Source organism: Callithrix jacchus, chromosome 20, assembly GCF_049354715.1.
Source record: "Callithrix jacchus isolate 240 chromosome 20, calJac240_pri, whole genome shotgun sequence".
Taxonomy (NCBI): Eukaryota; Metazoa; Chordata; class Mammalia; order Primates; family Cebidae; genus Callithrix; species Callithrix jacchus.
The window spans coordinates 16,048,979-16,062,802 of record NC_133521.1 but is presented as its reverse complement, the minus strand read 5'-3'; the positions used below and the strand labels follow the sequence as shown (position 1 = coordinate 16,062,802).

General features: G+C 41.6%; 1 protein-coding gene and 1 long non-coding RNA gene across 5 annotated transcripts in view; one reads left to right on the top strand and one right to left on the bottom strand.

Annotated features, from left to right (window-relative positions):
• Positions 1 to 13,824, top strand: part of CSNK2A2 (casein kinase 2 alpha 2) — a 39,218-nt gene that overhangs the window by 19,656 nt on the left and 5,738 nt on the right. For all 4 annotated transcript variants that reach the window (XM_035282779.3, XM_054248733.2, XM_002761020.6 and 1 more), the window contains exons 5-11: positions 3,716 to 3,775; positions 8,779 to 8,862; positions 9,655 to 9,765; positions 10,150 to 10,251; positions 10,902 to 11,002; positions 11,868 to 12,016; positions 13,428 to 13,521. In XM_035282779.3, the coding sequence (XP_035138670.1) occupies positions 3,758 to 3,775; positions 8,779 to 8,862; positions 9,655 to 9,765; positions 10,150 to 10,251; positions 10,902 to 11,002; positions 11,868 to 12,016; positions 13,428 to 13,504 (642 nt within the window). In that variant the 5' untranslated portion in view covers positions 3,716 to 3,757 and the 3' untranslated portion in view covers positions 13,505 to 13,521. The remainder of the gene's footprint in view (positions 1 to 3,715; positions 3,776 to 8,778; positions 8,863 to 9,654; positions 9,766 to 10,149; positions 10,252 to 10,901; positions 11,003 to 11,867; positions 12,017 to 13,427; positions 13,522 to 13,824) is intronic.
• Positions 2,250 to 13,824, bottom strand: part of LOC108589328 (uncharacterized) — a 43,457-nt gene continuing 31,882 nt past the window's right edge. Inside the window, exon 3 of the long non-coding RNA XR_008478219.2 lies at positions 2,250 to 4,291. This is a non-coding gene — a long non-coding RNA (uncharacterized LOC108589328). The remainder of the gene's footprint in view (positions 4,292 to 13,824) is intronic.

The window sequence follows — 13,824 nt, the reverse complement described above, 5'->3', positions numbered from 1 at the left end:
CTGACCAGAGCTACCTGGGAAGCTTTCTCATAAAGTGTGAATCTTCCTGAAGGTCATGGTTGGGAATGGGGTCTTTGAATCTGTGGCTCATGGTGATGGAGCTGAATCTCACCTGGAGTCTGAACAGTTGTTCATATGCCTACGGTAGCAGCAAGGCCCACATGTGGTCATGCCATTGTTGGTGTCTGTGGTTTTAGACCATGGGGGCCCTGAATCTGATGATCAAAGTACAATTTCTGCCATTCTTTTCCTTAGACTTTTTGGAGCTAATTAAAAGGCCCAGGAAATTTCCACCTTTTAAGTCACTTATTTTTTGAAAATGTAAGCAAAGCTGACTTCCTGCCAGCATTTTGCAGCGGAGTTTTTAATAATGTTCTCTCCATAGCTGACTGTGGAGAAGGGAGGGAAAGTGTGGTTCTTGTGACATTTCTCTTTCTAATGTGTCTTGGACTCTTGATACTTCTGTTTCTTGGAAAATTGCTTCTGTTTTTGTTCCACTGACTATGAACATTGTAAAAACATGTATGCAAGACAGAGCTGCCATACATGGTGTTTAGTATATGGAGCACCTGCTCTTCTGCTGTGTGAGGACTTAGTATATGGTTGGAGTTGAGTGTGGGAAGTGGGAATGGTATTGAGTGAGTTGTTAAGTGGGCCGTTGGCATACTTGGGTAGTGGGGGGAGTTCAGAGATCTTTTATCACCAAATTTGATGACTCTGCCACCAGCCACTCTACCCATTTCTCCCGATCATATGCGTATGCCATGAAGCACAGGGAATGTTGGCATGGGATTCCTGGGGGTCTGGACAAAGCACACAGCAGAGTGAGGAATCACCTTGAGAACCTGAGGTCACCACCAGTCCCTGTGTGAGGAAGGTTAACTCTGGGGACGCTGTGTTCTTTTTTTTTTTGAGACAGAGTTTCGCTCTTGTTACCCAGACTGGAGTGCAATGGCGCGATCTCGGCTCACCGCAACCTCCGCCCCCTGGGTTCAGGCAATTCTCCTGCCTCAGCCTCCTGAGTAGCTGTGATTACAGGCACATGCCACCGTGCCCAGCTAATTTTTTGTAAATTTTAGTAGAGACGGGGTTTCACCATGTTGACCAGGATGGTCTTGATCTGTTGACCTCGTGATCCACCCGCCTCGGCCTCCCAAAATGCTGATGCTGTGTTCTTAATGGTGTCCTGTGCACAGCCATGTTGGAGAGTCAGTGGCATGGAGAGAGAGAAGGAAGCTATCATTGTCAGCTCTGTAGAAAGCAGACAGGTTGGGTTTGGCTTTCCAGGCTAAGGTGGAGCAGGGCTAGAGGGGAGAAAATGGAGGCAGCAAACATGGGCTTCTTTTGTCAGAGGACTCCTAACAAAACAGGGACTCCTGGGGGGTGCAGTGAAGAACAGAGCTTACAAAAGTCAGAGGAAGCCAGACTGTGGACCCTGCATAGTCTTGGATTTTAGGCCCTGGCAGTTAAATGTTGCAGATGTAGGTTGGTCTTCTCCTACCCAGAGATCCTGAGAAGTGAGGGAGAAAGGCAGCCAGTCACTAGGGACTTTGTAATATCTTAGGCCTAAATACTGGTATACAACTGGTGTCTTGAATTAAATTGTTAATGGTTGCAGTAGCTAGAAAGCTAGAAATACTGTGTTGGCAGTCCAAAGACATTTATTTTATGGCTTACCCATTTATACAAATACATGGTGTAGGTACCATATGATGAGGAAAGCCTTCTACAGATAAAAGTCTAATAAAATAGCCCATGTTAACTTTTTGGAAATAAAATGCTCCAGCCCTCTAAGGGTTAGAAAATTTGATCTTTTCTCTTTCATAGGGTATTTATTGACTTGAAGTCCAATTTAGCATAGTCTCTGTGAATGATTTCCTTAACCCACAGAGGAGGAGCTGCTTTGACACCCCAGAGATGGCATCTTAAGCCTCTGTCTGTACATTCAAGCTGTCAATGTGCAGCCAAAGTAGATCTGGGAGAGAACAAAAAACTTGCCTATGTGTTATGGAGCTGAAGATCTCCTGAGCAGAAGTAGTGGCTTGTTGGTGCTGTTTTGCCTAAGTGGAGTTCAGCTGCAGCCAGGGCCAGCTCCCCACTCCACAACGCTGTGTACTGGCCTGTGTATTTCATTCCCTGTGCTGCCCTGAGGTTGATGAAATAAAATTTTTTCCTAAGCTGGAAGGGGGAATTACTGAAAGGGGGAAACTTGAGAAAGCAAAGACCCGGTATTCTTAGAAAATGTTAAATTTGGTTCTCGGCAAATTTGATGTTTTTATTAAAATTTTTTGAACATTATATGTGAATCAAAAATATAAAATGTTAGACAGTGAAAAACCCTGTATTCCAGCTGCATATTCCTCTACACATACACATGAAACCAGTTTTTATTCTATATCATTTTTGCAGATACAGAAAATGTGGATGTATATTTTTATTTTCCCCCTATTACACAGATACATTGTATACACTGTTCTGTGTTCCCTGGAGAAATTCCCTACATTGCTTGAGTCTCTCTTCTAATGGAAGAACGAGAGAAGTTTAATAAAGGCGTGTGTCTTAATTTTATGGAAAGTGTGGGGCTTGGATTTATGGGAAACGAGATTTACTTGGATTTGATCTATATCAAAGATGAGAGTTTCTGACAAGGGTTTATGATGCTTTAAATGAAGCTTATAGCATTAATGTTTTCTTACCCTTAGAATTTTTTTTTAAACTCCCAGTGAGTGCGTCTTTGGATTATCAATAATGAAAACATTTCATTGTTTATTAGTTTGGCCGGTGATCATTTTTGATACCCTCTTTTTCACTCCTAAGCCATCAGTTGTTGCCTGTGAAATGTTCTTTTTCTCCAGCCTGGAGTTGGTTTATAGATTTTTTGTAAGCTCTTGCCATCTGCAAATGCTGCAGCACCTCCTTTTTCCTCATGTCTTTTCAGAACAGCCTATCTTGCCACTATTTTACCACAGTAGCCTGTGAAGTTCTTCAGAGATCTATCCACTCAGAACCCACTTTTCTAGAGTATACTGTGGTGCTGCAGTGGGGTTACATTTCTTTTTTTTCTTTTTTTTTTTTTTGAGACGGAGTTTCGCTCTTGTTACCCAGGCTGGAGTACAATGGCATGATCTCGGGTCACCGCAACCTCCGCCTCCTGGGTTCAACCAATTCTCCTGCCTCAGCCTCCTGAGTAGCTGGGATTACAGGCAGGCGCCACCATGCCCAGCTAATTTTTTGTATTTTTAGTAGAGACGGGGTTTCACCATGTTGACCAGGATGGTCTCGATCTCTTGACCTCGTGATCCACCTGCCTCGGCCTCCCAAAGTGCTGGGATTACAGGCTTGAGCCACCGCGACCGGCCTAGATTTCTTTACAGTAAGAATATGAAGACAGACAACTTAGACTTCACATGGTGTAATTGTGGTTAATGATTGTAATTGGCAAAAATCACAGAGCATTAAATAGGAAAGATCTGAGTTGACTTAAATGGTTTTTCTCCCTTGGAATTCCTTCCTTTTTTTTTCTTCTATTCTATGATTGAAATATTACACCTTCATCTTTAGACTTTGCTCCCATTTATTTCAGATCAGGGAGTAAAAAAGTCATGGGATTCCTTAGTCACTTAAGTATCAAGTAAGCTTAGAGAATGGCCCGCACTTGGGATGACAAGATGCAATGAGACTAAATTAACTTTCTGTTTTTTGGAATCTGTTTCAGCAACTCTACCAGATCCTGACAGACTTTGATATCCGGTTTTATATGTATGAACTACTTAAAGTAAGTGGCATTCATAAACCGTTAATTTTTTCAGGCTTGTTCATTAAAAGATAAGTTTTTGAGAGAGCAAAGAGAACTCAAGCAGAATGTTTCTTGACATCCAGAGGATTTAGTGAAGTTTTAAAAGTTATATTGAGGCTTCCATCGAGGAATCTTCACGTAGAAACTTTCCAGTGAAACTGAGAAAAAAATGGCCAAGTCAAGGTACCAGGGACGCTATACCTTAGAACCTCCCACAGCTCTTGTTGGTCCATGAGTTTTCTCTTTGCTGTTTTATTAATACTTACTGTGAATATAACAAATTGCCCCCAAACTTAATGATTTTTAAAAAATGATTATTGTTTCTTATAATTCTGTGAGTTAGCCCGATGATTCTTTAGGTCTTAGTTGTCCTGACTGGGGCAAGGTGGCTTCACTGACAGTCTAGACCACAGCTGGGACAGCGGGGATAGCTGAGGTCTCATCTTCCAGCCCATGATGCTCCTGCTGCTTCCCATGGTGGTCTTCCTGGGGTTCCTAGCAGCAGAGAAGGGGAAACCTCAATATATAGGTACTTTTCAACCCTCTACCTGTGTCATATTTGCTAATACCCTCTTGGCCAAAGCAAATCACATGACCAACCCTAGCTTCAGGGTGTGAAAAAACTGACTCCACTTCTTGATAGAAAAAGCATTGAAGTCATATTATAGAGGGACATGCCTACAGGGGTGGCAGGCATTTGCAGCCATCTTTCCTTGCCATGTGTCGTCATCCCCTTCTTGGATGAGTCTTCCTACCCTACCCCTGGAGCCCGGGCTTGTTAATCAGTGATGGGTAGAATATCTAAGACTTACTAATCCCAAGAACAGTGAAATTTTGAAGAATTAATGGTTGGTGGAGGAATGATCACTTTTAGTTTGCCTAGATAAACACTTACAGAATTCTCAGTTTGTAAAACGGAATACATCCATGGGTCCTAGATTTTTGTGTTATAGATCACTAAGAACCTAATGAAAACTATGAACTCCCTCCAAAAATGTATGTTTTAATATGCAGTCTTGCGAAAAGTTTTAGGGTAGTTGTAGATCTTAAGAACCTCTAAAATGAGATGATTTAAGGTACTGGCGTTACTGAAGAAAATGGCCAAGAAGGAGTTTTGATGGGATTGTGAACTAATTACCAAGTTGAATCAAGGTTGGGCTTTAGGGAATGGGAATTTGAAGAACTAGTTCTGTGAAATGAATGTGTTTTTATAAGAACTTGTACGAACCACTTATCATTAGAGAAAGCTAAGGTGGTAGATTGAAGGGTTCACTCTTATGACTAGTGGGTCTTCCTTTTTGTCATTAAGATCAGAAAGACACGGAGGTTGAGCTTGATTTATCCCACCTTTCTCCTTATCTTCTCCAGACTAGAATTGAAGCACTGATGTGGGTGAAATTTACAGTGCCATGTTCCTATGAACTGTCAGGCTAGCTCCTTTCCTGGAGGTGCTTCCTGAGTAATCATGCACTCTCACCTCATGAGAGCTACAATTCAGATCTCACAGTTGGTTATTTTTAAGTAAAGTAGTATTGAGATTTTGTGTTATTAAACCATCAGCCAAACCTAAAGTTGAATAAGCTACCCTGCTCTTAGGTCCCATAAAGACATCCAACTAATGGAGGTCTTCCCAGGTGGACATGCAGGTGTCATTCAATGTCTGATGTCCCTTCTGCTTTCTGGAGGTAGCAGCTAGGCAGTAAAGGCATATACTTATTTTTGCTAATGAAACATAGAATCCCATATGAAACTTGAAAAACGTCTTTCATGCTTAATGGTCAGAAACTGTACCAGATTTTAAAACTGAAATAATTCCCCAAAGAATTTCAAAGCATGTCAGTAACTCTACAGGGAGTCCGACTAGGAAACTTGGCAAAAGAATTAATTACCTTACTGTATTTGTTCAGCCTTTGCTTTCATCGAGTGTTTTTCACATCTCAGGTATTGTGGTCTTGATTATTTTATTCCTTTAGACAAAGAGTGGGCAAATATAGCAGAATCCACACTTGGTAAATTTTCTCTTTGAAAATAAAAAATAGGAGTGGAGAAGATTAAATATTTAACTCCTTTGAAAATGCAGAAGCAACTGAGGCTGAGAGCTGCAGTGTGATGACTCAGTGACTCACTGAGGCTTTGTTGTGCTACCTGATCTGATTCAGATTCAGGGAGGTCTGCCCTCAGGACCCCTGGTTTCATAAAGCACTGCCACAAAGGCACTTTGGAAAACAGAGGGAAAAAAAACTGAAGTAGAATGTAAGTGAAGTAAGTAAATCTTAAATGTACAGTCTTTTGGATGTTTGTGTATGTAAAACTCTCACACAGATATACGCAGGATGATGCTATCCAGTATAGTTAGTAGCCACTGCCTATAGGTAGCTATTTCAATTAAGTAAAATTTAAAATTTAGTTCCTGGCTGGACTCGGTGGCTCACGCCTATAAATCCCAGCACTAAGGGAGGCCAAGGCAGGTGGATTGCTTGAGCTCATGAGTTTGAGACCAGCCTGGGAAACATGGTGAAGCCCCGTCTCTACAAAAAATATATATGTAAAAATTAGCCAGGTGTGGTGCATGCCTATGGTCCCAGCTACTCAGGAGGTAGGAGGATCCACTTGAGCCTGTGAGGGAGAGGTTGCAGTGAGCTGAGATTGTGCCACTACACTGTAGCCTGGACGGCAGAGCAAGGCCCTGTCCAAAAAACTAAAATAAAGTAATAAAATTTAGTTCCCTCGTCAAACCAGACATTTCAGGTGCTCAGTGGCCTCATTTGGCTAGTGGCTGCCATATCATACAGTGCAGGAATAGAATATTTCTGTTGTTGCAGAAAGTCCCGTTGCACAGGACTGGTAGAGAATTTTGTACCAGCCTGCAGGGCTCTCTTGTGTTCTTCTCTTTAGTGTCTCCTCCTCTAAAGATTATATTCTTATCTCTATCCCCATAGTTTAGTAGGGCCTATTCTTGATCTTCAAAAAACAAGCATTATATATTGTATTGTACTCTTTCAGTTTAGGGAAAGGCACAGATTGGGGGAGCTTATTCCTGGAATGCTAATCCTAAGACTCATTCCCTGGCTTGCGTACTCCTCCAGCAACCTGAGGGTTTAATTTTTCCATATTCTTGTCAACACCTGTCAGATTGCTGGTGGGAGTAAAAGTGATGCAGTCACTTTGGAAGTACATTAGGCAGTTTCTTAAAAAGTTAAACCTAGGCCTAGGCCGGGCGTGGTGGCTCACACCTGTAATCCCAGCACTTTAGGAGGCCAAGGTGGGTGGATCACCTGAGGTCGGGGGTTCGAGACCAGCCTGATTAACATGGAGAAACCCTGTCTCTACTAAAAATACAAAATTAGCTGGGCATGGTGGAGCATGCCTGTAATCCCAGCTACTTGGGAGGCTGAGACAGGAGAATCGCTTGAACCTGGGAGGCAGATGTGGTGAGCCAAGGTTGTGCCATTGCATTCAAGAGTGAAAACTTGGTCTTAAAAAAAAAAAGGTTGAACTTGGCATACAACCCAGCACTTCCACCCCTAGGAACCTAGGGGAAATGAAAGCATGAGTGGAAACAACCCAAATGTCCATCAACTAGTAGTAGCATACTACTCAGCAAGGAAAACAACTTGGATGAATCTCAGAAACAGTATGCTGAATGAAAGAAAGCAGACAAAGCACCATACATGTATGATTTCATTTATGAATGTCCAGAAAAGGCAAACCTATACCAGCAAATAGCAGGTCAGTGGTTGGGAGCAGGGCATGGAGGGGGTTGGGAGTAGTTAGGAGAGGAGACTGACCACAGACAGGCTCAAGAGAAATTTTAGGAGTGATTTCCTAAACTGGATTGTGGTAATGGTTGCACAACTCTTTAAATTTATGAAAAACCATTATATACTTCAAATCTTACCTATATATCAGTCGTCTTATACAAAGCAATTTTCTCCCTTAGAGAAATAATGTAAATTCTTTTTCTTTTCTTTTTTTTTTAGACAGAGTCTCACTCTGTTGCCTAGGCTGGAGTGCAATGGTGCCATCTCGGCTCACTGTAACCTCCACCTCCCTGGTTCAAGCAGTTCTCGTGCCTCAGTCCCACAAGTAGCTGGGACTACAGGTGCCTGCCACCTCGCCTAACTAAATTTTTTGTACTTTGAGTAGAGACTGGGTTTCGCCATGCTGGCCAGTCTGGTCTGGTCTCCTGACCTGAAGTGAGCTGCCTGCCTCAGCCTTCCAAAGTGCTGGGATTACAGACGTGAGCCACCATGCCTGGCGTGATGATAATTCTTAAAGGCCAGCTGGCTAAAATATATTTCCTTAAATATATTTAAGGAAAATTCTAACGTTTGGTCATCTAGAAAACCCAAGTGGGACACTTGTATGCAAGATAAGCCATGTTGAAAGATTATTCATGTCCACATAGATGCTGGTCTGTCCCTTGAACCACTGTGAGAGGTGATTCCAGTGAGGTTCCCAAGTCTGGTTTATCATCTCTCCCCAACCCCCCATTCCCCTCTGGCCTTTTTTCCCTAGGCTGGAGTGCAGTGGTGCTATCTTGCCTCATTGCAGCCTCCGCCTCCCACATTCAAGCAATTCTGCCTCAGCCACCTCAGTAGCTGGGATTATAGGCCCGCACCACCACGCCTGGCATGTATTTTTAGTAGAGCCATGTTACCCAAGGCTAGTCTCAAACTCCTGACCTCAAGTGATCCACCCGCCTCAGCCTCCCAAAGTGCTGTGATTACAGGCATGAGTCACTGTGCCTGGCCTCATCTCGTAGCCCTTGCCATTCTCTTCATAACTCCTTTCTACCAGCTGTAGTGTGCACAGAGAGAAAGGGGTGCCTTCTGAAGCACGCTTTTTTCTCTTTTCATTACAGGCAGCAAGCTGCCCCTTGAGGGACTGTATTCAAGTCAAGGTGTCACAATAAGACTGTGGTTGCATTGGGGGATGATAGAGGGTTTGCTTACTTTTCTCTGTGCTTTCTTACCTAATAGGCTCTGGATTACTGCCACAGCAAGGGAATCATGCACAGGGATGTGAAACCTCACAATGTCATGATAGATCACCAACAGAAAAAGGTACCATTACAGCCAGGTCACAGCAAGCTTGATTAAAAGGCTTAGAGCAGATGGTAAAACTGGCCAGTGCCATGATGGTTTCTGTAGACCCATGGTGGGTTTTTTGGCAAACTTTCATTACTGTGATTTCTCCCATTTCCATTGTTGATTTCTACTTTGTATAGCATAGTACACAAGGAAAGTAGACAGTTTATAGTCACTTGTTTCATTTTGGTCATAGTTTTCTGGAGGGCCTCAGAAAGAAATTACAGCTGGTGGTTTCTGCTTCATTTCTTGATGACCTGCAGACCAATCTGCCTGGCCTTAAGAGTACAATTGGGTCCCTCCTATTTTTAATATCCGACTCTGGTTGGCCCTTATCAGTGAGTAAGTGGATCATCTAGTATTAGATGAATAAATCACTAGAGCAGTTCTTCAACCCTGGAGTGAGACATGTGTCCCCAGCCCTTTCACTGACACTTGGAGCTTCTAATGAAAACTGTGAATGATGGGAGAATGTTACCATGTGTAACTGCCTACAGTTTCTGAATGTAGGCAGAAAAAAAGGGTGAGCTCTATTCATCTAGAGTGATGGGCCAGGATAATTTAAAAGTTTTTTAAAAAGCATTTCAAGTGCTCTGCTCTAAAAATGACCTCTTAAACAGTTGCTGAAAGTGTAATTTTTAAGCCAGTGCACCTGCTCACATTTTTTGTGTGGCCAAATAATTGTTACCTAATGTGATGTGGCCTTGTTGTAAGGCATAGGCATCTAGAAACACTCCTTTCACATGTTTTTTTCTGTCCTATTTGTAGCTGCGACTGATAGATTGGGGTCTGGCAGAATTCTATCATCCTGCTCAGGAATACAATGTTCGTGTAGCCTCAAGGTACTTCAAGGGACCAGAACTCCTTGTGGACTATCAGGTAAACTTGTTAGCAGAGCTGCTCTGGATTATTTATACTTGCTTAGGGCTTTTTCTGGTTTGCTGTTTATCTAGTCAGTTTGGATACACTCAAAACCCAGCCATTATTGCACCCCAAAATGCTAATTTTAGTTTTTTCTCATCTAGTTTTTTGGGGGAGCAGAGAAGTTTTTAAATCTAAAATATCTGCAAAGGTCAAATGAAGACTAGAAATTCAGATCAGTTCTAGGAGCCAGGAAGTTTAATTTTTTTTTTTTTTTTTAAGAAAGAAATCAGCTATGGCCATACCATCATGACCACACCCAATCTTGTCTAAAAAAGAAGTTTTTATCAGAAAAATTGATTTCTAATACCCTTGGCTGATGGATTGTCCTTTTCTTCTCAGATGTATGATTATAGCTTGGACATGTGGAGTTTGGGCTGCATGTTAGCAAGCATGATCTTTCGAAGGGAACCCTTCTTCCATGGACAGGACAACTATGACCAGGTGAGCAAACACTATCTGGTTCTTATTTGTTTGGGAGTGAGTGCCAAGCAAATAGCATCCTTACATAGGAATACTACTATCCTTGAACCACTAATCATCTTTTAGTGTCTGCATAGAAGCTTTTCTTCAAGCTAAAGATTGCACAGAATTTTGTCTGTTTATCAGGTCCAGAAGTAGAGGCAGATAATGCTATCTATGCCAAACTTCCAGAGTGATTCTGTGAAGAAGTCAGGCACCTCCTTGTCTAATGAAACTAGATTTTAGTCATTGGATTGTGATGCCCCTGTACTAGTCCACCTCTAGAAGATTATTATCATAAGTTGTGTTGTTTTTATTTATTTATTTTATTGCACTTTAGGTTCTGGGGTACATGTGCAGAACATGCAGGATTGTTGCATAGGTACATACATGGCAATGTGGTTTGCTGCCTCCATCCCCCCGAAGTTGTGTTATTTTAAAGGCAGTTTGGAAAGTTGCATTCATGTGAACTTCTTGTCCTTGGGTCTGTCTGCCTGCCCTGGACTCAGATTTGTATCTGGTCCCTGGAGATTAAGTGGTGTGGCAGTCTTCTGATTCCTTGGTACAGCGTCGTCATGGGCTCACAGTGAGTTCTGTGCTCAGTGATTTGGTCAGTTTGTTTTGTGTTACAGCTTGTTCGCATTGCCAAGGTTCTGGGTACAGAGGAGCTGTATGGGTATCTGAAGAAGTATCACATAGACCTAGATCCACACTTCAACGATATCCTGGGACAGTAAGTAAGAGAGAGAAAGTGCTTTACCTTACCCCATTTCAGAAGTGGAAAGGTTAGCCAAAATCACTTTCTTTTCCTTTTCTAATTATAGTAAAATGGAAATAGTCATCTTTTTTCCTATGCATATTTTCTTTAACTTATTTGAGATACTTGGGCTTTGCTTACATCTTTTAATCATTTTACTTCTCTGAGAGATAACCTGTTTGTCAATAGAAAAGGGAAAACAAAAATCATAATGTTACAGAAAAAAGTTTTCTGGTACCGCATGTGCTTATTTTTAATGGCCAAACTTAGAGAGTGGTGATTCTTCAAATTAAGAGCCTTAGTTTGTTTTTAAATTTTTTTTACTTCATACCTCTTCAAGATGAAGAGACTTATAATTTCTTCTGTTCTCTGTAAAGGATTTTCTATATGATAGCAAATTTTAAAGTGCATTGAGTGTTCAGGTACAGTGCAATAATGTGGAAAAGTAAATGTTTTGTTAATAGTTTTCAAACAGTATTTTATGGAACCTCCCTGTTTCTGAGGCTAGCCCTGGGAAATATATCTGCTGACCAATAAAAATTACTCTCCTGCATGCCACCCAGAATTGACTAAGAGCCTACAGCATACAAACTAAATTAGAGAGGTTCCATGGATTCTAAATCAGATATAGAAGTTTTACCTAATTCTGTTTATCTAATCATGGAGCACCATTGTGTTTCAGGATGCTATGCTGTAACTGTGGGGCAGTAGGTCAAGTACCAGTTAGAGATTTCACAAGCTTATAATCAGTGCATTATTCTAAGGTTTTGTTGGCTTTAGCCCTAGGAGATAAGGATTCTTGTTTAGTCTCAGATGACTAATGCTTCATTTTTCTTCTCAGACATTCAAGGAAACGCTGGGAAAACTTTATCCATAGTGAGAACAGACATCTTGTCAGCCCCGAGGCACTAGACCTTCTGGACAAACTTCTGCGATACGACCATCAACAGAGACTGACTGCCAAAGAGGCCATGGAGCACCCTTACTTCTGTGAGTCTCCAGGGACTGTGTTCAGGGGTGATTCATTAAAGAGAACACATCTTCCACTCTTTCTCTTTGAGATCAGTTAGGAGAATTCTAGGGTATTTGGATTAGATTATTCCTAGAATTTGGTCTCATTAATTGTAGATGATTGAGACAACTTTGCAGATCAGTTTCTTGATAACCAGAGCTGTTTGCTTATTCATTGGTTGGATCTCCCTTGAGTTCAGGCTGTTTGACTACTTCCTGTCACTCTGAATTCATAGATCACAAGTATCTAAAATTTGCTCTTAAATATATATACATTTATGTGGAAACCTAATTGAAGATTAATTCTCCCCTCAGAAAACTGGTACTTAGTTAAAGGTAGTAAGATAACCAGATAACCATTGTATATTTTGAAAGAAGGAGATGAACAGATGGATGGATAAAAGGAATTTGAGGAAAGGAAAATAGATGGAGAGGCTTCACTGAAATCCTGACTGAACTGCTCACTTAGAAGTGTGTACACATTCAGTTTGCGTGGTTGCTTATTGTTCCACATGTGTATGGTTCTCCCCGCTGATGACGCGTTTCAAATAAACTTCGTGCTATTACCAGTCTCCTTCCTGGGGAGCAGGGAGGTTGAGAGACTTACCTCAGTTCACTTTCTGAATCAAGATGGAAATGTTTAACCCTTAAAGTTGTTGTCTCTGGCTTGATCAATATGCTGTCTTTCCCTCTCCTTTTTTTTCCTCTGGAGATTAACTAAATTTTTGCCTGAAAAATGTATCACTGTGGTCTTGAACCTGTGACCCATATGCATGAGGGAGATAGCAAATTTAAAAGCCTTCAGCCTTCTAGACCTCAGCCCCAGAGTACTCAGATGTCCCCTTTCAGTATCTGGCTCAGAAAGCTGTTTTTACCCTTTGAGTTAGATCAAATTAGGATTATTAATGTTTATCGCATGTAATTAATGATCTTTCTGCTTTTCTGAATACATGTCATAGTTCAATTTGAAAATTTTCAAAGCACTGTTGCTTAAAATGGATTGGTCTTCTAATGGCTCTTTTACCTTTCCTTTAAAGTACTTATTACTCTACATGCTTTGAAGAAATTAGGAGTTAGAGATGATGTTAGTATTGAAAGAAAATAAAACGAGTAGAAATGTTGAACAGTGGGCAATTAGGGTTTCTATGCCTCTTAGCAGTCGAGTTCATACTTTGAGGCGGTGTAAGAGTTGACGGCAATAACAGTTGCTGGTTATTTTTCAGTGTTTGGTTTTTGTATGGCCGGAATTCCATGATTTCTGGCTCCTCTGTTGCCCTCTGACCCTGGCTTGCCTATCATTCTGTCTCTCAGTCGAAAATGTGGGTTCGCCATGGGCTTCTCTTGGCATTCCGCACCCTGATTGCCTGACTTTCCTCCTGCTTTCTTGCAGACCCTGTGGTGAAGGAGCAGTCCCAGCCTTGTGCAGACAATGCTGTGCTTTCCAGTGGTCTGACGGCAGCACGATGAAGACTGGAAAGCGACGGGTAATGCAGCATTGATGCTTGCCAATAAAACCAACCAACCAAACACAAACCTTGAAGGAAAACTACAGTGTGATAAAAAGAAATTCTAATCATTCCTTCTAAATGCAAAGAAGAGTAAAGACCTAAAAGTCTGTCAAAAAGCAAGAAAGAAACTCCCCAGTGCTAGTCTCCAGGGAGCTGTCACTGTGGCAGCATGGGGATGCACCTAGTTCAGGATCTAAAGGAGCTTTGCCTTTGGAATGCATGGGAGATAGAGACTCGGAGTTGTTGTACATTTACCTTTGTTTAACAGGGCACCGCTGT